The sequence below is a fragment of the Erpetoichthys calabaricus genome, chromosome 7 (genome assembly GCF_900747795.2).
Source record: "Erpetoichthys calabaricus chromosome 7, fErpCal1.3, whole genome shotgun sequence".
NCBI classification, from domain to species: domain Eukaryota; kingdom Metazoa; phylum Chordata; class Cladistia; order Polypteriformes; family Polypteridae; genus Erpetoichthys; species Erpetoichthys calabaricus.
Genome location: NC_041400.2, coordinates 145,530,645 through 145,555,358, shown reverse-complemented (window position 1 = coordinate 145,555,358; position 24,714 = coordinate 145,530,645). Strand labels below are relative to the sequence as shown.

At 35.4% G+C, this 24,714-nt stretch overlaps 1 protein-coding gene across 2 annotated transcripts; it reads left to right on the top strand.

Moving 5' to 3' along the window:
• Positions 1-115: 115 nt before the first annotated feature.
• Positions 116-24,306, top strand: cenph (centromere protein H). 2 transcript variants are annotated; one of them, XM_028805509.2, is made up of 10 exons: positions 116-222; positions 4,105-4,239; positions 5,866-5,921; positions 8,296-8,344; positions 12,387-12,455; positions 17,944-18,000; positions 19,462-19,525; positions 21,041-21,092; positions 23,349-23,509; positions 23,731-24,306. In XM_028805509.2, exons 1-10 carry the CDS (start codon positions 170-172, stop codon positions 23,818-23,820), a joined length of 786 nt encoding a protein of 261 aa, XP_028661342.2. In that variant the 5' UTR covers positions 116-169; the 3' UTR covers positions 23,821-24,306. The 2 variants fall into 2 exon arrangements, with proteins under 2 accessions (XP_028661342.2, XP_051785575.1); XM_051929615.1 differs by having other exon boundaries at positions 141-215.
• The last annotated feature ends 408 nt before the right edge of the window (positions 24,307-24,714 follow it).

Genomic DNA, 24,714 nt, shown 5'->3' with positions numbered 1-24,714 from the left:
CATACGCAGGCATGACCTTTGAGGGGGTGGGTTTCGGTTTTGACCAATCCAGAAAGCAAACGACGCCCATGTGTTAAATGACTCTAAATTTGGCCAATAAGAAGAGAGAAGCCTAGCAGGACACACTTTGACGCCGTCGCCCGCCAACAACAAAAGAGATTCTGCAACGATGGCTGCTGCGGGCTCTGAGCCTTTGGGAGAGGCGGCGGACTGCAGTGCGGAGTGAGCCCTTGCTTAGTTTTGATGCGTGAATTTCGTGTTTGGTAACCCTATGTATAGTTAATGTCTGTTTACCATTTTGTTTTATTTTAAGAGAGATCGCTTGAAACATAACTGTTCTGTTAGCGTCATTAGGCTAATTGTGAATGTTTGCGTACTGCCTGTTCCCATTTATGTTTACACAGACGTATGCTTTTGAAAGTTAATTAATCTACTATATAGAAGGAATCGTCGGTGGCTGGTGTACATCTTAAATTGTTTTGCATTTAGTTGGCTTAGGATAATACCGGGTGGCGCAGGAAAACGGGAAAATTTTATTTCACATTCAATGCACAGATAAACTCGTTACAAAATACATTTAATGATGAAGTGCATTGTACAGGGTATGCAATTAATGACGGTAATCAATATTCATTTTATGTTTTGAAGAAAACATCATGAAGGTGTTGTCCATTTCTCCGTACACATTCTGACAGCCTGTTGTGGACATTCTGTGTTGCTCGAAGTAACATGTCAAGAGGAATGCTAGCGATTTTGTCTTCAGTCCTCCTTTTTAGTTCTGCAGTGGTTGCTGGACGTGTGCGGTACACTTGGCCTTTAAGATGTCCCCACAGAAAAAATCACAAACCGTGGGATCTAGAGATCTCGGAAGCTCTGGGACGTCTCCGTTGCGTGAAATGACGCGCCTTCCAAACAATCGTCGAATAGCTGCCCTCGATTGTCGGACAGTATGCGAAGTGGCTCCGTCCGGTTGAAACCACGTTTTCGGTATACCTTGAGCAGACGGGACACTATCGTGACGTCCTAACTGGTAATGACGCCGAAATTCCCTTTGCGCAGCAGTCACACTATCACCGTTCTTATAAAAGGATTTCACAGCTAACGCTTGTTGTGCATCACTCCACTGTTCCATTATAACTAATGACAAGGGGTTCTAAACGAGGTCGCATTAATTTCCCGTTTCCCTGCGCCACCCTGTACATCTATGGTACCTGCAAAAATAAATATGTACAGTACATATATTTCTAAGACATAAGTAACATTATACATCTTAAATCATTTCAAATTTTGTTGTTTTCTGACAGAGTGCGTAAACCCTACATCTCTCTCTTTCAGATACGGGTATACACTGGATTGGTTTGTAAAACGAATGTTTTCGTTCATGTAATCTAAGAGAATATCGCGTGAATATGAAAATCCAGGACTGTCTTTATCACTTAATACTACCTTTTTAATATGAATCATGAATACCCAACCCAGCTGTTGTTCGTTTGTATTGTGAACCCATATTACGTTTACGCTGTTTGGAGCTCTTCCAGGTGTAAGTTCGGCTCTCAGTAATGTTTTTTTTCATTGACGTTTATTAAATTAGTAATAACCATATTTTAAAGTCTCTGGGTAGGTTTTCCTCACACATCTTACTGATGTCAAAATGTGTTGAGTCAGCGTGGATACTGGCAAACATTTTTCTAGTAATGGTTGGTTCCAGCTACCCTGTGGATCCCCACTATCATACTCTGGAGCTTGCAAGTTAGAAGAATGTGACATTTATACCAAGCTAAAGATATTACACAAAGTTTTGAGTCATATTTCATTCATGACAATTAGGAAGTCATGCTTAGAGTTTTTGATTTTTAAGATGTATTTTTAAGTTCTGTTATCCAGTGGCCCCTAGAAGTACTCTCAATGCATCAATCAATTATATGGTTCACAATACGGTGTCGGTAACTATCAAATATCACGTTAATAATGCGTTAGCAACATTTTACCTTTAAATGGTTTGAAATAATTAAAAGGTATCCCTGGATGTTTTCTAACTCAAATAGAAAAACTACTGTACCGAAGCATGTTTTTTTTTCCCCATTCTACCATGATGTCTTCTTTATCGATCCATATTGTGAACTCTTTTTTAAGTGAAGGCTTGTGAAGAGCTTGCGCTTATGCTAGCAGCACTGTAAATCCCTAGGGGGTATATCTGTTTTCCTCAGGCCAAGAAATTCTGGTTAGGTGAACTGGCACTGCTATGTTGGCCCTACTGTGTGTTCACTTCCGTGATGAAATAGCGCCCTGTCCAAGTGTTATTCCTGCCTATGCAACCCAACCCTGAAGATGTGTGCTTATCTAGACGAGACTCTTAAAATAAATGTATGGTCATGGTTTGCAGGAGAAAATCTGACTAGCAAGATATAACTAACCTATACACCGTCATAAACATCAGCTAAGAATCAAACTTTATTTTTTCAGAGAAACAATTTATACACTGGAATTGTATATGTGCCAGTGTGTAAGAGCAGGAAAGGAAACAAACTAAGTGATACATTAGTTTTACATGTATGTTTTTTGTTTAATCGGGAATCTATTTTGAGCAAAAACCTGAAGCCACTTCCACTCATATAAAGCTGAGCTTTAAACCCATTATTATTTTGGTTTCAGATGTTTTGAAGATAGGGTTTGCATGTATAACAGAGTTTGACCTGGTAAAAAAAAGTTCATATGCTGTTAAGTCTAACATTAGAATAATTGCATTCCATCAACAAGTTTGGATTCCACACATTTCCATGTAAAGATTGTTCTTGTCTAAAAAGTACACTTTGACCAATTTATCCTTTTAAGTAAAACATAAAAGCATGGGGTCTTGTTGTTTTTCTGTACCTATACACGGAGTCTGTATGTTTTTCACCTTTTCCTTTTTCTCAGATTAGCAAGTGAAAATTTAAAAGTACTTGTAATTTCTGAAGACTTGTGGAGTCTGTTTAATAAGAAAAGTTATTTTGTATGCGACTCTGTAATTTTCAAGCATTTGCTTGCCCAATACATTATTTAAAACATCTGTACAAAATGATTTGTAAAATCTGTTCTGTCCAGTGTAATCTTCCAATGGTAGTTACATACAGTAATGTTTTCAGGATCTGACATGACCTTGAATGCTGCAAATGCATCAGTATCCATAGACCTGGTTTGAAGTTTAAGTGAAACGTCTGTCTCCCTAATTCCTTCTTACATCTGTGGTTAGCCTTTGAGTTTAAGTGCATCTGTTGAAAAATAAACACAGTATTAGCCAAAATATTGCTGTGGATGATGTAGTACTTTATTTTATTTTAAAGTGTTATTTGTCATTTGACATTCCAGCTAAAGATGTTCAGTAAGAAGGTAGATGCATTGTTTTCTTTAGCTTTGGGCTTCATGGACAGATAATCCTATAATAATGAATACAATAACATAGATCCCTAGATTGGTGCAGATTAATTATACAATGGTTAATAAATACTTAAAAAGGTTACAAATGGATTGGTAGCTAAACTTTCGCCACACTTTACAATCATTTAGAGAAAGGAAATAAAGTAACTCTTTTTAACCTGAAACTAAAGGCTATCTTCTTTATATAATACAAATACTGTCTTTCAAAAGTACTACTCAATAAACAGTACTGTTTCTATCATTGGATAACATGAAGATAAATTAAGTATTTCTCATGGCATTGTTGCATATTGTGTCACACAGTGGTTAGCAGTACTGTCTTATAACTCCAGGAAACTAAGTCTTGGCCAGTTATTTTCCTCATAGAGTTTGTATATTCTCCCACTCATTATGTAGGTTTTTCATTTGTTCCACCCACTGCCTGCAGATGTACAAGGATAATGGTGCAGACCTTGTGCAGATTGCTAGGTTCAGTAGTTGGCTAACGTGGCCCAGTGTGAATAAATGTTGATATTTTATACTAGCGTGCTCCATGACAGACCCTGTCCAAAATTGGTTCCTGCTTTGTGTGTGATGCTGCAGTTTTGCAAAATTATTGGATTATTTTAAATTTGAGGATGATTAAATTAACACTTTTCTGTTTCATACAATTGTATTTTAAAATATTTGTAATTTGTTGTCCTGCAGAAACACTGTAGATATGGATGTGTTTCAGAAACTGAATACTGCAAGTCAGAAACTTGGACAAGCTGTAAAAATAAATTATTGGACCCCAGCAGATCCCACATCTAATAATGAAGAATCATATAAGTATATGTTCAGGTATGATACTGTCTTTTTCTTGAACATTTGTAATATTCCTAGAGATCTGGTGCCGATTCTAAGGCTGATTCATGCCAGTCATGAAAAATCATGTATGTGTATAACGGGAGAGAGTGATGGAATTTCTTTGTAAAATCTGGAATCAAATGAGAGTGGAAGAGCTACAGGATAATATCCTGTCACCTATTTCTACCAATCAAATAATCAATCATCTTTTGGTAGTTTAACAGTGTGTTTTCATTTTAACTTTTTCACTTTATTTTCCGTCAGAAAACACTATTAAAAGACAATTTATTTCATATTAATTTAATATAATGTAAACCATGATTAGTGAGTCCATGATTAGTGAATATACCAATTTTCTTCCTTACCAGAAAAATCTCAGCACAGTTTAAAAACACTATATACCATTAGGACATATACTGTGTTTTATCTAAATGCTGATGGCATTCATTTAATTAAAGGAGTTAAAACTTGTGGAAATGCATTTCCTTCAGGGGCAAGTGGGGAATGATGTTTTTGCTTAAAGGCAGTGTCAGATTTGCATCTTTAAATAGCTCACAGTGTGTTTTAGATGGAAGGCATGTCACTTTTAAGGAGTGTAGTTGTATATAGTGCTATGTAAGGGGTCATTTTGGCAGCCAACTGAAAAAAAAAAAAAAAAAAATGGTAGAATAAGAACAGAAGCACTGCACAAAAGTAAACAACCAACATAGTCAACACAAGTAGCACTGGGCCTTGTTTCACAGCACTTTAATAATACAATTTATTTCAAGATTGGATGCAGCAATGCCCTCCTCCATCCAGGGCTAGTACACATGGAGCACACATTAAACCACTAAATTCAATAGTAGGTAAAATACTGCATACACGAGGTGTGTACATCTGCTGCTCACATTAAAGGAATGCTCCACAACAGAATTATACATTTTTAAATACGTTTTTTAACACACATAGTTTGTAGTGATGGCGAGACAGCTTTTATTTTTTTGATGTTAATAAATAAATACCTTTGGAAAATGAAAGTAGTCTACATATAGGAAACCTGTTCACGGAGTAGTGTGTTTTTGAATTGAAGACCTGCCTCAGTCCCATTCATTGGTCAAGAGTTCTGTCGTCAATTCAAAAGTTCCTGTTTATGGACTACTTTCATTTTCCAAAGGTATTTAGTTAACAAGATTTTAGCAAAACATACATGTGTTTTACATGTTTTTAGTATATGCTTGAGTGACTTGACATGTGGATTACAATGTGAGGTTTATTTCATGGACATTTTTTATAGCGTTTGCTATTGTCCATAGTTAGTTACCATAGGCTTCCAGTCAGAAATATTGTCATCGCCATTCCCTATGAAAACATGAAATTAGAAATTTTTCTTGGCCATCATTACAAACCACTTAAGGCAAGCAACATACAGTATATAAAATATACATTTTGGTAGATTGCTTCTTTAATCTACATTTGCACTATATTTTGAAAAACATTTTCTCAGTTTATATTCTCTTAAAATCTTTGTATTTGTAATGTAATTTATTATGGTGGTTAGAGTAATAGCACAGTAAAACACTTCTATTGATAAATTCGCTGTAATTTTTACCCTTTTTTTTTTTTTTTTGTTACTTTTAGACTGAAGCAGCAACTGGCAAAGCAGTGCGAGGATATGAAAATAAGGCTTAAAATTGGTTTGTCCTTCCGTTTTTTTTTTTTTTTTTAGATCAAGTACTGTATATTCTTCTAAATGAATCATGTATTGGGAAATATTCAATTAATATATTCTGTATAGCACCTGCAGAATACTATGGTTTTATGCCCTGTATTATTTAAGTAGGGGCTAACTAATTAAAAACAATAAATAAATCCTAGTTAGTGGATTTGAACTTCCATAGAGTTTTTAATAATAAGTATTTTGCAGAATACCATGAAACATGCAGTATTTTTGCCTTTATTCAATTCATTAATGGACGGGGCTATTTTAATAGAACTGTAATATATGTATACTGTATAGTGCTGTCAAAAATTAACTTTTTAAGTAGTTGTTAATTTTTTCAACATGTTAAATAAAGTTCCTCCCACAAGCGAGCCTTTGCCCCAGCCCATAACTGCTGTCAGGGTAAAGAGAAGCTCTTTTTGAAAACATTGATGTCCATTGATGTTCAGAGAAGCTTACCTGTGCCACATTTTAAGGGGACACACTCTACCTTTTCATTGGGTGGGAGTAGTGGTTTCATCTCAGTTATTAATAGTGTTGCCCTTAAATGAGATACATTTTTCCAATTTCCCTGGGCTGCTGTTTCTCTCTTGCTCTGATATGCCCTTTGTCATAGTAGAGGACACAATCAGCTGTGGTTTCATTTTTGGCCAACTTCCTGAGTCACTGGCTACCTTGAATTGCCTACAGTGACAATCGGTGTAATGATTCCTTGTATACCATTTTTCTGAAATCTCAATAGCTCTTAAAAAGTTAGGTTTCAAAGGTATCCTCCATGCTGTCCACTTTCTTTAAGGGTCAGCATGGTCCTGTACATTTTTACACTGGCATGTCAAGCTGCCTTTTTCTACCAGTGTGGGGTTTCATTTCCGTGGTTGTTCCCTGCTGCTGACTGCCTCATGCAGGTGGATATTACCTCACATTAAACAGTACATCTGCAAATTGTGGCAGTTCGGCATCTAGAAATGTAGTGTCATGACCACAGTTTGAACCTTTGCATATAACAAATTGAAACATGTTTGTAATAGAAAAATTAAAGAAATTAAACATTTGCTAGCTAAATACTATTAAAACATTTGTACTGGATGAATGTAAGTTGAACAGAAATTCAATAAGCACAGACAAAGGTTCAGAGCCAGAAAGCCTAATACAGCAAAGGCCCAAACACCACTGTGGGATAAGGATGTGCCAACTTTTTACCTTAAGTAAGAGGTTTTCATATTCTCTCAAAACTATTTACAAAATTTCACACCCTTTTATCATTTTTCAAATATGCTTTTCCATTACAGGTTTAGTGGGTGAGCCAAAGTCAATGCCAACAACATTGGCTTTAAACACCTGTACATTAGGTGCCTTGGTGAACTAAAAATATAAGAAATAAGTTTACAAGAACATGCCATTCAGCCTAGCATAGTGTTCCAGTTCCTGGTCACATTAACTTTTTAAAAATGTAATTAAGCATTGAATTGAAAGTGTTGTGGTACCCGGCTGGGGTTCATGCCCGGCCGGGATGCCCAGGAGGACCGGAGGAGGGCTTGTGCCTCCTCCAGAACATGAGGGGGTGTCCTCCCTGGTTGCTTTGGGGGCCACGGGTACAGAGCTTGAAAGCTCAACCCTGTAGGGGCCTGTGGTCACCGCCAGGGGGCACCCCGATGCCTTGGGAGCCCTGGACCTCAGCACTTCCGCCACACCCGGAAGTGCTGGGGGGAAGAGGATTGGGGACACCGGGAGAACTTCCGGATACACCGCCAGAGCTTCCGCCACACAGGGGTGTGGCCACAGAAGCTCATTGGGATGCACCTGGAGTCCATCCGGAGTGGATAAAAGGGGCCGCCTCCCTCCAGTCAGGGGCAAGAGTCGGGTGGAAGTGGACGAAGCTTGGTGGAGAGGAGTGGAGGCGGACCAGAGACTGTGAGAAGTCATTGTGTTGTGGCCAAGGACTTGAGGGGTGATTGGTGCTGCGGCACTGGGTTTATGCTCACTATTGTAAATAATAATGGATAATAAACGTGTGTTGGGTGAAACCGTGTCTACCTGTCTGTGTCCGGGCTGTTCCCCACAGTGTATAAAGTTTGACTTTTGAATACATTATTTTGTATGCATGGCTTGAAGTGGGCAGGTACACACACCTTTCTGTTTCACAGTGTGCCTCTGCATGCCAGCACCTAGTGCTTTGACCCCCAAAGTTCCCAAGCTCCAAGGCATTTGAGGCAAATGATTATAATAATACAAATAATGCATTAAATATAAACCAGATGTTATTGAGCTTTACATTAATATTTTTGATGCTCAAATATTATTCTCCCATCATGTTCTTCCCTTTCACAATATTTTTTGTAATTTAACAGATGAAGATTATAATTTTTTAAATCCCGTCTCCGAAGCAAAACCGGATATGTAAGTATATTAATTTGCCTTTTTATTATTTATTTTTAACTGTTAGAAAGTTGCAGGGTTAAATTTGATCAATAAAACAAGTATCTATGTTAGCAAAGTATAAAAATTAACATTAATGTTTTGTCTGTCCTCTTACATACTATAATAAACTGAAATTAAAGAAGGATTAAAATACCATATTATACATGCTGCTTAAAAATAATGTGAAAATTTTTTTTAAAGCTTTCTTTTTGTAGTAATTTGATCATTGACAAATTCATCATTTCTGTGATTTTTGTGTCATGGCTTCAGACGTTAAGTTTGTAGTGAATAGCAACATCTACCACTGAAAAGGCTACGCCCACAGGGTTTTTTTCTAAAAACCTTCCCCCAATATCCGTGCACTTTAAATGCCTGGGGTGGAACTGAAAACACAAGCAAAGCAAATTGAAGAAAAAAAAAAAAAAACTAAACAATAGACTTGACACTGAAGAAAAATTAAAAAGAGACCATTGCTTTTATCAGTAAAAGAGCTCAGTAATACAAGTTAACTGAAGTTGAAACATTCATTTATATATTTTGTCATTGTGATTATTGCATAACTCCATGGTATAAAAACAGAAACTAGTCTTTAGAGAGGTACTGTGGTTTATATATATATATATATATATATATATATATATATATATATAGTATATGCTATGTGTTAAAGCACTATAACTGTATTCTAGTATGGCATGTTTAGCATGTACATTTAGAAGGTAATATTAGCTTTAGTTATTCATGTAGACCATGCAGCCTTGTCCTTGGTAATGCTAGAGTGTTGTTCAGAACATTGGCCGTTTCCAGTGTACTGTGAATTATGTATTGAAATCTGCTTATCCTGTGGTATTTATTATCAGTGGCTTAACAGGAGCTCTCTTCACCTCATTTTTAGTTTGGTTATACCATTTAGTACAAATTGATATAGTAGTTATTTTTTTTTGTGAACACAGCTGCCAATTTTTTTGCACCTTGCATTGACTCTTACTGTATTGTCTTAAATATGAACAACACTGACCACATACACACAACACATGTTTATTTATTTCACAAGTGCCTTTTTAAAAGGACGGTTTAACCATCTTAACTGTAGACTTGGTTTTGGTCAGATGACATTGAGCAGAGCACAAACACTCTTTGCTGTTTAAATCATTGCCCCCTACTTTAGAGATTCCAAATTGATTTAACTGTCCAAATGTTCCCAAGTACATTTAGGTAAAATTCACTCATAGTTGTCTCCAGATGTATATATTATGCATTTGGCTCCGCAAGACTTTTGTGATATCAGTACATCATATTGTATCACTTTCACCAAATATTTTAACAGGACTGTTGAAATAATTAAATGGATTAAAGAGCATAAGAGTATAAACATACTTCAGCAAAACATCAGTCTACTTGGGAATAACCACCTTTATTTTTCTATGGCAGGACTCTGTTACAGAAACTTTAACTTTATACTAAAGGCAGCATTCTGGTGTAAGCATTATTAATACACCCACCCTGGTGACAGTAACATTTTAAAATGTTAAAATATTTGTGAATTATAATGCTAAGATTTTTTTTTTATTTAAACACAGCTGCCACTGCGAAATCATTTTTTCTCTGCTGCATGCCTCTTGAGAGTAAGTGTATGTGTGTGCACTGTACATGACAATATTGATACTATAAATCTATGTAATAAAATGTTTAGTGACTTGTCAGAAAACTGTGCACCAGCCTATTTTCTAGTTGTTTTATCATGAAGAAAAGAATTTCATGTGTGATTTAACTTTTAAATGCCAATTCCAAATGTTTATTTCCTATTTCTGGACACCAACTCTGTAGAATTTGCATGTTGTTCTTAAGTCTTTTGAGCTTTCCTCCCACAAATCAAATACATGTGTGTTAAGTTAATTAGCTACTCTAAATTGGAATCACGTGGGTGGGTGACTGATTGTCAGCATGCCCGACATTGAACACTGGTTTCTGTTTTGTGCACAGTGTAGTGCTGCTGGAATAGGTTCCATCCCAACACAAACTGGATTAAGCAAACTAAATAATACATGAAGGTGGTGCAATGGTTGGTGCCCCTGCTTCACAGACTACGCATACCGGGTTCAAATTTTGCACCCAGTTATTGGCTTTGTGGAGTTTATACATTCTTGGTTAGGGTTAATTGGTGTCCTTAAATTAGCCCGTGTGTGTGCATGTAAACACTCTGTGATGATGGACTGCCATTCTATCCAGAGCTGTTTCCAACTATGCACCTAGAGCTGCCAGGATAGGCTTCAGCCACAAATCCCCATAACCACAGACTGAGTTAAGCAGGTTTGACTATGTATGTGTTCATGTATTATAATGGATATATGTAATGGCCTAAATATATTGTTGTAATGCATGTCATGCTGGGAATCGGATAATTCACTCTACATTAGCATGTTTCCAAGCTTACACATATTAGAGCTTTTAAAAATAAAATGTCTTTTAAATGTAAACAAATTAAGTTAACTCTTGTACATCTGTGAAGAATAAATTGGTAGTTTTAAAATGACAATGCTGTTTGCTTTGTCACAGAGATAAATTGATGTTATAGAAATATCCCTTATTTAAAGCTGTTTAGTTGCACGTTTGAGTTTTCAGTGCTGTGATCATGATTCCGCAACTTCTTATAGAAGGCCTACACCTAATTATTGCACTATTAAATATACTGTGGTGGCTTAGTGGTTAGCTCTGGCACCTTAGCTTTAAAGACATTAGTTTGTGTGAAATTGCACATTTTTGTAATCTGGTTTCCTCAATCAGTACATGGTTGAGCATGCCCCACAGTAGGATGGAATAGCTCTTGCTTTGTCCCCAGTTTTATGCTTTTGTTTTCTGCCACCATTTAATGCAGAAAATTAAATAAATTCAATGTATGAATAGTTTGCGCTATGGCATATATTCTGTACCCTCATGTCCCATATTAAGGATGTCCCATCACATCCACTTTTCAACAACAAAATATATTTGATTTTTCAGTATATACATTTTCTTATGCTATGAAGCAGGTATACCGCAGTCTGTAGTATAAAGTGGAGCACTGTGGGTAGGTAAGCCTGTGTTTATTGTCAAAAATTTTTGATAATCTTTATCAGCTCCAGAACGAGCTAATGAGTCATCAAATGTTATTTACAAGACAAAACCAACTTCTGCATTACATGTAGAAAATACAATTTTAAATGACTAATAACTTGATACAACAGAAGAGCAAGTAGAGTTGCTGTGTGGTAACTACTAGACCTTCATTTGATTATTGAAATATCTGTTTTCTCATTTTGGAAGGCAAATATCATCACCTATCCCCAAGATTACTAACATTCAATACTGAAAAAAACATTATGGCAATCTGTTAAGGATAAATCTGACATAAACAAGCACTAGGTTGACTCGTTTGTTTTACTTACTGTTGTTCCACTTTTAATCTCTTCAGCAAGGCAAAATTTCCATTTCGGGAACAAATCCACCTAACCCTGTTACACATACATTATACCAATTTATTGATCTGAGTCATTCTAACCCAACATTTTACATGAAACTTAAAAATATAGTAGCCATATGTACATAATAAGTCAACCGTTAATTTGTATAACACCTTTTAAAATGCCATCACGATATGTTCTATATAATCTAAGATATTTTTACACAAAGACTTGTTCTCTGCAGATCTGAGGAATTGTGTATGTGTTGGGAGTGGAGGGGAAGATGAAGGGTCAGTAGTGATTATAGTAGCTATTGTTGATACCCAGCAGTTCTGCAAGGATCTTTACCATTGACAGGAGAGTAAACGGTGTAAGTAATTCTTAAAAAAAACAAAAAAAAAAACAAGATACTTCAAAATGGAAACAAATGGCAAGAAATGTCCAAAAATCAACAAATAATTATTACACAAAGATTCTTTTCAAAAAATTGATATGATTTTTTGCATGCATTGAGTTATAGTATAACATCCAATATTAGAAGAATATTCTTTTAATATGTATGATACTAATTTATTTTTCAGAACAGAAGCTCTGACTGAATTGGAAACTGCTAAGAACCAGCACCAGAAAACCACATTAGCCTTGCACAGGTAACTAATTGTGAGGCAGTTACACTTATGTAAATTTCCATTTACAGTGTCCATATATACAAAATATCAAGCATAGTAGATTACAACTATGAGCTCCAACATGGTTTAAACAATAAAATTTAATTTAATTACACTTTAAATGCTCCAAAAGAAAAAAAATGTTTGCCAGTAGGTTTCTAAGCAATGGTGGCTGGTGAAAATTTTTTTTAACAGGGACGTAATTTTTGAGGGGGCAAACTGAACCAGCACTTATCTGTTTTATAGTGCCTTTCCCATTGGTCTATCTGGTCATTCCACATGCTCTTGTGGTCCTCATCATAGTGCCAATGCACATCTTGGCCTGTCCAGTACTAGACCCATAGGGCAAATCCATGCTAAAATATATTATACCTTTTTCACCATGTTGCCCAATCTTGTGCAAGCTTTTCCATATTTACTGTGCTTGAAAACTTCAGTCAATAACATCCACAATCCCCTTATTCTTCCCATAACTTAGCCTATGGATGTGGAAATGATCAGGGGCACCTGCCATACAATACATCTGTTTCTAAATTCCCCAGTCCTCTGCCAATTTGCCCAGTTCCCCATTTTGCCAAAACTCACCATAATGCCCATACCCCCATTCCTCTTTATCATTTACTACACCCATAGAGTCATTCCCACCCTAATTTTATTCTGTACTTGCTGCCAGTCTGCCCAGTCCTGAGTCCAAGACCCACAAATCCCTGAAACCCCCCACATCTTAAAACATAACCCACCCCCCCAACCTGTCTTGTACTATACCCACAGGACAAGTTCAACCTGAATCTTATTCTGCCTTTACGATCAGGATTCCTACAGTATATTCCGTTGAACATAAAATTTGCCCTCCTTTCCATCAGGTCTAATAATTTCTAAAATTACTTTTTGATTAAATTGAGTCATTTCACTAAGCCTGCCAAAAAATTAGCCTCATACTATCATCTAGATCAGTGTTTCCGGAAACTTTTTTTTCTATAGTGACACACTTTTTTTTAACCAAATTCATCCCAATACCCACACCTATCTTACTAACCACAAACACATATATATCACACACTTGCTCAACTGCCCAAAGGGGTGGGCCTACCAGAGAAGCCAGTAAAAAGGGAGCTCCAAGATCAGCGTTCACAGACACGCCACTTAGTGAGCACTTTGGTGGCATCAGCAAGCTGCTTTGCCCATTTGTCCCTTTCTACCTCAGAAGCAACTTGTATGCCTGTTATCCACCAGTGCTATAAGGTTCCCTGGCAAACACACACCCAGGGCAGAGGGACTCAAGCAGACTGGAGACGCATCTGAAGTTCTCTAAGTGCTGTGTATGCAACATAATGATCATGGAGCAGCTTTTATGCCAGTTTCTTTAGACAGGTCTCAACCACCTGTGTCCCACACAGGTTCAGACCTAAGTGTGCTACACTGTTATTTCCATGGCACACCTAAGTACCTCTCACAGTGCACCACTCTGCCATGACACACTGGTTGAAAAACAATTTTTTCTAGATAACCGCTGTTACTTTCATTCCCCTTGTATTGTTCAGAAAGATGTTTTAGGTCTTGTACCCCAGTCATTGTCCACAACACTTTGACACTTTCAAACACCAAACAGGGAAAGCAAAAAAAAGTATTCTACCACATCCAGTTAGCTAACTCAGTTTGTCATAACAAACAAGAGCAGAAAAAGCCCATGTGTAAGCTTGTCCTCGATCATTGCCTACTGCTGAATGCTTAAGTTAGGTTGGTCCGGTCCGGTCTAAGCTCCTTGATCTTCTTTTTTTCTTCAAGTGAATGATTTATTAAGGGTTATTTCATTAAAGAAATAAACAAATTTTCTTTGATTTCTGAAGTTCCACTTGAAGTTGCATCTCGTAAAGTCACGCTCGCTCATCTGTAGTTACACTAATGGCAGGTATGAACTGTGAATTGTAGACGTGAACTTAAAATACTTTGGTGACATCTGTCCAATCACATTAGATTAAAAAAACCTAAAACAATAGTACTCGCTGCCAATAAATGTGTGAGTGTCCGGGGCACAGTGTCCCTGGGAAAATCTGAAAGCAACCAATTAAAGGGCAGCCGCAGGTCACCTGCTTGTCAAAAGATCAAGGACTTACATAGACTGTCATTTGGCTGGCACCCTTCATTCAGGAAATATAGGTATTCACACAGAAATGAAACAAGTACAACTCAGAACTATTTTCTCATGGATGTTGACATGTGCCGACACCAGGAATGTTGTGCAAATAAACACTTATTTCATATTGCCCAATTAATTTAAGTAGTTTTAAAAATATTTGGATAGGTTCTGCATTATAAACCTCCACAGGTTCTAAGGCATCACATACTCAACAGTCAAACATATTCTCCTATGTAATAACATATTGTAATGAACATGAAAACATGCTTGTATAATACATCATTTCACTCTACTGTGGTAAAGTTAAATCAAGAAAGAGTGAGTGTGTGTGTGTCCTGCAATGTTTTCACTCTACTGTGGTAAAGTTAAATCAAGAAAGAGTGAGTGTGTGTGTGTCCTGCAATGGATTGGCACATCTGGGCTTGTTCCCTGCTTTGCACCCAATCTTTAGAGAATAAAAACCACCTCCTGTTAACCAGCTTATGTAGCTCAAATTAAGAAAATAGGCAGATGAGCATTGTACACAATATTATTAGGAATTAGTTTAAAGATCGACCATTAAGGATAACAGCCTGTAACACTCGATTGAAATACGTTTATTGACAACGTTGGCATCTGTGGAAAAGAAATATTTACTCCATTTCCGTTTCATCCTTGGCATTTCTAATCTCTGATGGAAAAAAGTGGAATTCCAAACATATTTTTTAAATTAAGATTTTAAAATAAAAGGCTGTAAAACATAAGATAAAACTAACGCAAAAGACCCAAATAAAAGTTTCAAAATGTTAGAATTAACACAAAAAAGACTTATTTCTTAATTCAGATGGTGGCACTGGTGCCACTTAATTGAGACCATTTTACTGTTCTGATTCAAAGTCCGTTTTGAATCTGTGATTGTCCCAAGATATTTAAAATATTCAGTTAGTTCTACTGTTTGGTCTTGGGCGATTTATGTTTTGAGGGTAAATTATACATCTTCTAAAATTATTGATTCTTTATTTTTGCAACATTCAGTTTCATAAAACACATCAAACTAAATGATACACATTTCTATTTAGACTATATATAAAAGAGACAAAACACTCTCGTGGAGACCAGATACAATAGATGACAGCATGTCACATATGCAAATTCTTTTACACTGCTGTGTCCTTTTTTGCCAAAGAAATCGGTCATTCACCTTCCAAGGTATCATTCATTCAAAAATCTTTGAAAAGCAGTTTTGCAAGGAAGTACAGTATGTCTGGATGACAGGAAAAGCTGATAATTGTGACAAGGTGGTGCAGTGAGTAGCACCAGCACCTCATGAATCCACTATGTGGGATTCAAATCCTGTGCCCAGTTAATGAGGATAGGGACATTTTGGTATTGACTAATAACAAAGGTTTAGAGTTTTATTGTTCCTGGTTGTGTAGGTTACATTTTGATAGCGTGAGATTTCATTAAGATATAGTGAATAAAGTCTCTGTTATTTGCCATAATTAGTGTGATTGACAGATCCTGGAAGAATCTGTTTTTGTATAAAGAAACACAGCTGTGACATATTTGTGGAAATTCATGAATGCAGACAAATTGGTCTAAGAGACTGTTTGAGTGGTGGTGTAAATTAGTAATAGATTGCATCATAATTTTCTTAATTTATGGTACCAGTAGTACATTCTGTATCACCAGTGGTCTCAGAAAGCTGCATATGTTTGTATAAGCTATAATGCTGGTTTTTGTAACTGTGCTGAAAACATACATTTCCTTTCAGTTCATCTAGTTTGTTGCATAATGACTATACAGTCATGAGTATTAAAGAAGGCAGAGGAGTACAAAGGAGGACTTATTGCATCTGTTATATAATTAACGTGTATTACTTTTGGACTAAATCGTTAAACGTATTTTTTATACTGAAAAGGAAGGCAAAAAATAATCACAAACTGAAATCACAATGAAAAGTTGTGACCCTATAATATGAAAACTTATTTCTTCTTCTTCTTCTTTCTATGCTTAAAACTTGATCCCTGGAAAAATGTTACACTAGCAAAATGGTGCAGAACACTCTACAGCAATGAGAAATGTTTCTGTGCAAACTCTGTACAAAATTTGTTGACATTTGGTAGATATATAATACACCTTCTCTGATTAAACCAGGGTACATGGAGAATGACATGTTAATTGGATATGCAAGTAAGAATTTCAGTGTACTTGGTATCTGTGACAGTATTAGTACTACAGCCATTTACATTTATGTATTTGGCTGATGCCTTTACCATGGCGACTTACAACATTTATGATACAATTGGTTGCATTTCTTCTGGTTTACCAATTGGAACACAGGCAGGTCAAGTGACTTGCTCAGGGTCACACAGTGTCAGTAGCAGGATTTGAATCCACAACCTGAGGGTTTGACGTCCAAAGCCTTAACCACTACACCACACCTGCCCCAAATTAAAGATAACAACTAAAAAAGTACGAACATACCAGTCCTGTCCACTAAGTGCAGCAGAAAGCTAGGCTTGAATATTTTCCGTAAACAGAGCAGATCTGAATTTAAATAAGAACGTTCAGATTCAAGTTTATTGTCAAGTATATATTGTGAACCTGCGGTGGGTTGGCACCCTGCCCGGGATTGTTTCCTGCCTTGTGCCCTGTGTTGGCTGGGATTGGCTCCAGCAGACCCCCGTGACCCTGTGTTCGGATTCAGCAGGTTGGGAAATGGATGGATGGATGGATATATTGTGAATTGAAATTCTTACTTGTATGGCTCCTATACAACATACATTGGTACAATACCAACAATAGACACAGAACAACATAATATGTTTAGAGCAACACCAGACAGTGTATATGAGAAACACTCATGCACTTACCAGTATAGACAGCTGTCGAGAAGCCTTATGACCTGTTTATAAAAAGTGTGTACAGGTGCTTATGGTCCTGTTTTGAATGAATGTTTTGAATGGCAGGCAACTGTATTGTTTACTGTTTACCTTTCCAAGGCAACACTATGTTACTGAACAGAATGGAGCAATGTGCCTGTAAAATATCTAGCCAACTTGAACACCATCTGCTGTCAATACATTTTCCAAATCCTTTAGTTAGCATTACTTTGAAAATCCATAATGTTCCCTAGCATACGTAAACTGGATCAGCTTGCTGTTACTGGTTATATCTTTTTAAGATTTTGTTTCTAATATTATTTCTATAAATAATTCCTAGCATTATTTTCATAAATGTAACATAACCATGTTTGTATTTAGGGAATGCCACAATCTTTTAATTTATCTTGACTGTGCAGATTGGGATTATGAATTATTATTAAATCTTTCATAAATATTTATTTTGTAGAGCACAGGTTGCCTGTACCATATCAGAGAAAGTTGTTAAAGAAGATAAACAAACAGAGTGAGTATTTTCCATTTTTTGAGGAGACAATTTACACTGTATCATTGCTGGGAGTACTTAATTACATTTGTAGTTAAGGAAAAGAAAGAAAATAGTAATATATTAAAAATAATAGCTTTTCTCTTCTTTATTCTGTCTTCTTTTTCTCTGAATAACTTGAATTCCTATGCAGGTTGGCAATTGCTTAATGAATTGTTAAAACGACAATTTTTGGATTTTACTTTGTTTTTTGTTAGGTTTCACATCTACAAGTGCAACAATAATACTGAAGTCAGAATACGCAAAATGATATGCTACAAAACACAACTTAAGTAATGTTGAATTTAACAAAAATACCAACATACTGTATATTTAAACGTACATAATTTTTTAGATTCTAATAAAAATTCTTTGAAGCATTGAACTATTTTTGTATTCTACTATCCTATGTCAGACAGTCTCTGAAATGGATTATGGCTTAGACAAGAAAGCAGAATACCTCAACAGTCTGACAATGGATTCATCATAGTTGATACCAACATCAGTTGTCACCACTGGAGAATGAGAAGCAAAAGAAAATGGGAAAGAATAACTTCCAAACTGACTTTTTATCCCAATCACATCACATTTCCCTGCAAACCATTCCAGTGCACGTCCAGTATCACAATTTGATTATAAGCAAACTAGAGAAGCGGCCATTAGATTTCCAAAATGGATAGATTTGGCTGCTCCTTGATATTCTGTTCATGAATTAAAGAACAAAAGACACCCTTTTTGAAGTCCAGTGATCACACTGAATGGTCTTACTGTTGACTTAAGGGGAAGTATACAAGTACAGGAGACATGCATTATGCAATAATGACAACCCCATACTCTTGTATCACATTTCACAAAATATGATAGTTAGGCATTCATAAGCCTTTTTTTTTTTTAAGTCTACAAAGCACATGTAGAGAGAATCGGCAAACTTCAGTATCTCCTAAAATATCTGTACAAGGACAAAAAGTTTGTCCACATATAGGATTGAATCTACTTGGCTCTTCATGGTTGACCTATTGAACAATTTCTTCAGCATGGAACACCAGTATAGGCATTCCTATGGAGACGGAGTAGGACAGTCGCTTTGTAATTGTAACCCCTTGTCCTGCCTCCATTTCAGTAATGCTGACCACTAAATAGTCTTACCATTCTTGAGGCATGTCCCTGCCTACCACAAAACACTCGTTCATTTGTGGCTAAATCTCATCCAGCCCTACAGCTTTAATATTTTGAAGATTTTTAATCATCATGTTGATTGCACATATTGGACCTAAAGACCATTTAAGATGATGTGCAGTAGTTATTTGAATTAATAATGTGTAAAGCTGTAAGGGAAGCACATTTATACTCCACTGCAGACATGCTTTTAAAGCCATACTTTTTATGCAAAGTTTTCTTTTTTTCTTTTTACTTCCTAAAATCATAATATTTTTTTTCTTTTAGATCAATAAAGGAAACAGTAAATCACACTCTGCGCTTATATTCACAGATATTAAACTTGCAGGAGGTAAGTAGTGTTTTCCCTTGTATATAAACTGAAATGAAGCTTGCATTAAATAATTGTCATTAAAATATTTTGAAACAAAAACATTAGAAATATTTAAACAGTGAAAATATAAATTATATACTGTATACCATACATGATATGAGTAAGGTATGAAGCTTCCTTTTAAATTTTCAGTGTATTATTCATAGTTATAAATCAATGTACAACAGTCTTGTATGTTTTATTTGGTAATAGGCTCCAAGCTTTATGCAGATTAGTCTGTAGTCACATGTGAGCATTCCATGTTGATGATAAAGTTTGAGCAAATGTGTTTTCAAATTAGGATTAATGCCACGAGGCATTCTCTTATACTCAAAGAATGATACTGTAAATGAAGAGTTCATTTTCCATATTCACTGGTTGCATCAGGAAAGCCAACATACAGAATTACTAAAAAAAAAAAAAAAAAAAAACTCTTGTCATTTAATAAGTGCCAGAGAAAACAGGTTCATCAGGGGTTAACTCTTAAAAGTTACATAAAAAGAAAAAAAAAAGATATGAAGCAGATGATGAAATGGGCACTGTCTTTAGTTCATACTTCTTTATACTCCACATTTACAAGACTGATTCTTGTGCTTCACAAATTCATGGTTAGGTACCAATATGCATGTACTAATTTTTTTTTTTTTTTTTTTTTTTTTTAGAAAACTTACATATATTGCAGCTGCACACCGCAGAAAAGATAAATGATATTGTGGAAATCACAGCTTGGATTGTTTAAAATGCTAGATCAGCAAAGTATTTCTTTTATATAATATGAACTAATTTAAAAGTGAAATGGAATAAAATTAATGTTTGAATTACATGGCACCGCTTATGTAAGTGCTATAAATGTAGCCTAAGCACTTTCTTTCAAAATAACATCAAATATCTTAATTATTTCTTCACTGACCCCCGTTTGGATTTAAAAAAGAAATTGTCTTTTAACTAGTAGGGAGGCAGATTAAAAACTAGTAGTTAACACCAATTTATTAGATAGATACTTTATTAATCCCCAAGAGGAAATTCACATACTCCAGCAGCAGCATACTGATAAAAGCAATATTAATTAAAGAGCAAAAAAAACGCAGTGCAAGTTAAAAAAAAAAATATATATATATATATATATATATATATATATATATATATATATATATATATATATAAATAAAAAATATTGTAGGTATATGCCATAACTAATAATGATGAAATGTATCATTTTAAATACAGTATTGGGATTCCTGGAAAATAGCTATCAGACTAAATTTGTTACAGGATATTATCTTAACCCTAAGTATATGTTAGAAATGTTTTTTTTTTTTTTTTCTTTCTTTTCCTTAACTACAAATGTAATTAAGTACTCCCAGCAATGATAGCAGAGGACATTTATCAGAGTGAGATCAGCAGATGGGGTTTTATAGAGCAACTTGCCAAGACAGTCTGACTACAGTTGCACAGCTATTCATATTCTTTATCATTTTTTTCTCCATGGTGCAGGAAGGCAACAAACTAAGAAGTCAAGTTCAAGAAGTTCGGAAAAAAAGACTAAGTGAGTGTTGCTTTTTTTAACTGCAGATCTGCTTTTCAACTTTTTCTTTTCTTTAATACTGTAATAAGAAAACAGTTTAATTATAAAAAAATAAAAAAACTTAACATTCTCAAACCAGCTTAATCCAATTCAGGGTCACAGAAGGCACAAGGTTGCAAACAGTTCTAGACAGGGCACCAGTCAATCTCATTGGCTACACACACATATCCACAACTGCATTCACACAGAGGCAATTTAAGAGTTTCCAGTTACCCTAACTAGCATGACTTTGAGAATGTGGGAGAAATAATAAAAAATAAGAGTACCAGGAGGGAAGCTCCTACATACATGAGAAGAATACACAGGCTCCACAGACCACCACATGGTTCTGAATTTGAACAGATGACTCTGGATCAAGCATACACTGCTTGTGTAGAAAGACAGACGGGTAGAACTTTGTTCATTAATGGGTAAAATTTCATTTGAGTTGCAGATATAGTTTTTCTGTTGGATTTATGACTTTAATTTGACATGGACACTCCAGAGCACTGAATTTCTTTTATATGCATCCTATTAAAGATGGACATTACTGTTTGGAAACCATTGTCTTGCTGCACACTTTAAATGTAGCTCATCTTTAGCTGAAAGACAGATGCCCAGCAGAGTTCTTGTTACCTTCTGTGATGTAACTGGTTATCCTGAAGAGGCAAATTATCTTCAATCCATGGCACAAGTATCGTGCTTGACAGTTGGCCTGAGGTTCATATTATAGAGTCCTGTGTTTTTCTGTCAGACATAAGAAGGCATTTGTAGCATGTGTCTGTAGAATATTGTAGAACAGTTTGTAAAATATTCCAATTCAGGATCATTTATCCATCCATCCATTTTCCAACCCGCTGAATCCGAACACAGGGTCACGGGGGTCTGCTGGAGCCAATCCCAGCCAACACAGGGCACAAGGCAGGAACCAATCCCGGGCAGGGTGCCAACCCACCGCAGGTCATTTATCCACATATTTTAAAAAAATTACACATGCATTCATATTTTTCTTTAAGGTATACTCCAGCCAAAAATTTTTTTTTTTTTTTTTGAGGCTACTTACCCCTTGTAATTTTTAGTGATGGCCGAAATAAAATTTTAATCTCATGTTTTCATGCAGAACAAGAGAAACTGTTTATTATATAATGAAACATAATGGTGACATGTTCTGTCTAATGGCAAATGATATGAAATATGCCCATGGAAAACAGGAAAAAAAATTCTCACATAATTCTTGTGCATAATTCACATGTCCATTATCCATTCATATGCTGAAAACGTGCAAAATGCATACATATTTTTGTTAATATTTTGTTAGTTCTTACTTCCAAAAAACTCTGTATAAGGCAGCGTTTCTCAACCTTTAAGTATTTGCGACCCGAGTTTTCATAACAGTTTTAATCGCGCCCCCCCCCCCCCCCAAGGTTTTTTTGAAAGGAGCCCACTAATACCAATTTGTTCTTTTTTAATTAATGATATACTGTATCATAGATGCGGATTTTATTATACCTACTTAACTTTTATCGACATTTATCTAACTCTATATTTATTTTTCTAGTATCAGAATGTAGTTTAAGTTAATTTGTTTTGGTTTCAATAGATGTATTTTTCATATTTGCGATTGTTTTTTTTTTTTTTCCACATCTTTGCGCCCCCCCCCAGGGGGCCCCGTCCCACAGTTTGGGAACCACTGGTATAAGGTAAGCAGAAAAGATGCATCATCTACAAAGCTTTTTGAGGGCGAAATATGCAAAAATTCAGAAAATGTAAGCAAGTGAATATTTTTTTACAGAACCGTACATCACAGATCCCATCCGTCCATTTTTCTAAACCAGTTTATTCAGGATAGGGTCATGGGATAGCGAGCATGCATCTCAGCAAGCACCGGGTACAAGGCAGGAATAATCCCTGGCCCAAAGAATAGAGATTGACATTCCTAATTATTCTGGACATGTGGATTTTTTTTTTTTTAATTTCGTAATTTATAAAGATTCATATGATATAAAATTCGGTTTGTGAAATAAAATGGAAATTAAAGAACATTTTGTCAGTAATAATTTTATTGAAAAAGTTCTATTTTCAGTTTTCTAACTTTTTAACAATATTTCCATCCATCCATTGTATAACCCACTTCATTAGGTGTCTACCACAAACCAGTATAAAAAGAATCCAACTCGTGTTTCTTGCTTTTCTCATGTTTAAGCTGTCTAATAATAAATAAAAAATATTTAATTTCAGCTTTAAAGAAAGACGCACTGATGAATATGGTGGAAATTAGAAAAGTCAGCAAAATGAAGGAGAAAAAGGTGCAGTCAATGAAAAGTGAGGTGTTGAAACAAGGCCAGGAATACTTGGAAAAATATCTTAACATTGCTGATCTGACAGAAAATGTATTTCAGGTACAATGTGATGTGTTAGTTTTTTTTGTTCCTTGTTAACAAAATGTTAAATGAAATGCATGTAAAATATAAAGCTGCACTGCCCATAATACAAATGTAAGTGAAGTGCCTTCTGATTACCGCCTGATGTATCCCAGTTGCATGACTGTACCTTTAATATAAAACTTATTTTTAAATCATAGCAGCAGTTGGTTTCAGTAGAACTGTTTTCTTTGTTTCAGGGTCTTATTCTGGGAAGTAACGTGAACTGGGCCACAGATCCCCATTTACGAGAAATCGTCTTACAGCTCGAAAAGAATTTCTCAGCTTAGGTTTTATTAAGCAGACTTGCTACTTTATCATTACAGTGACTGATAATCTGGACTACATTGCTGTCTAACATGGTGGTTATTAGCGTTAACAATTACTGTTGTACAGTATAACTAAACTTTAGCATTGTTGTAAGAAATGGGCCTTTTTCTAGATAAGATGTAAAATCATGAGTATTAAGAATGTATCATGAATTTTTTGTCTTAAAATACTGCTTAATTTGCTGTCATTAATGTGTTTAGTTTTAACTACCAAATGAACAGTTTATTTCACTTCTTGTTATTGCAATAAACTGAACTAATGCAAATCCGATATATCAGACAAGCCGTGTTTATTGTGACTTCCTTTTGTATACACTATTTCTTTTGAGCAATTGTAATTTTATTTAGTATGGTGTCCAAATTGACACATATAGCAAATATGCCTAATAAAAGAGAATCTGTACCTATATTGTATTGGAAGCTATTAAATTGATTTTTATAACAACACATTTTTGACATTGAGTTTTTGCCAAACATACCGACCTAGGGTCCTAAAATTAAATGCAAAAAACAAGTTAAAGATATGGAGTTGTTGATACATAGTATGTTTTAGGGCTGCAACTAATAATTAGTTTGATGATTGATTAATCTAAAAAAACTACTTGTAGATATTTTAAGCAACATACGTTTTTATACAACATGTATAAAATATTTAAAATAGCAATACAAAAATTAAAACAGTAGTGCTTCTGGCTCTGGTTGTGCAAATGTTTTCAATAAATTAATCTCACAAGTGGGCTTATGTATTCAAAATTAAACTACAGTACAGTAAAAGTACTTACTGTACTAAAGTATTAAAGTACAGTAAGTTATGCTTTTTTCGGTTTCTATTTGACAGTTTACTGGTAAAGCATC

What these genes read in the sequence shown, in the direction of transcription:
- cenph (XM_028805509.2), top strand. Translation starts at nt 170, where the DNA reads ATGGCTGCTGCGGGCTCTGAGCCTTTGGGAGAGGCGGCGGACTGCAGT. An exon ending in GAAAATAAGGCTTAAAATTG is followed by an intron (nt 5,922 to 8,295) that starts GTTTGTCCTTCC and finishes GTAATTTAACAG; the next exon opens with ATGAAGATTATAATTTTTTA. An exon ending in AGATATTAAACTTGCAGGAG is followed by an intron (nt 19,526 to 21,040) that starts GTAAGTAGTGTT and finishes TCCATGGTGCAG; the next exon opens with GAAGGCAACAAACTAAGAAG.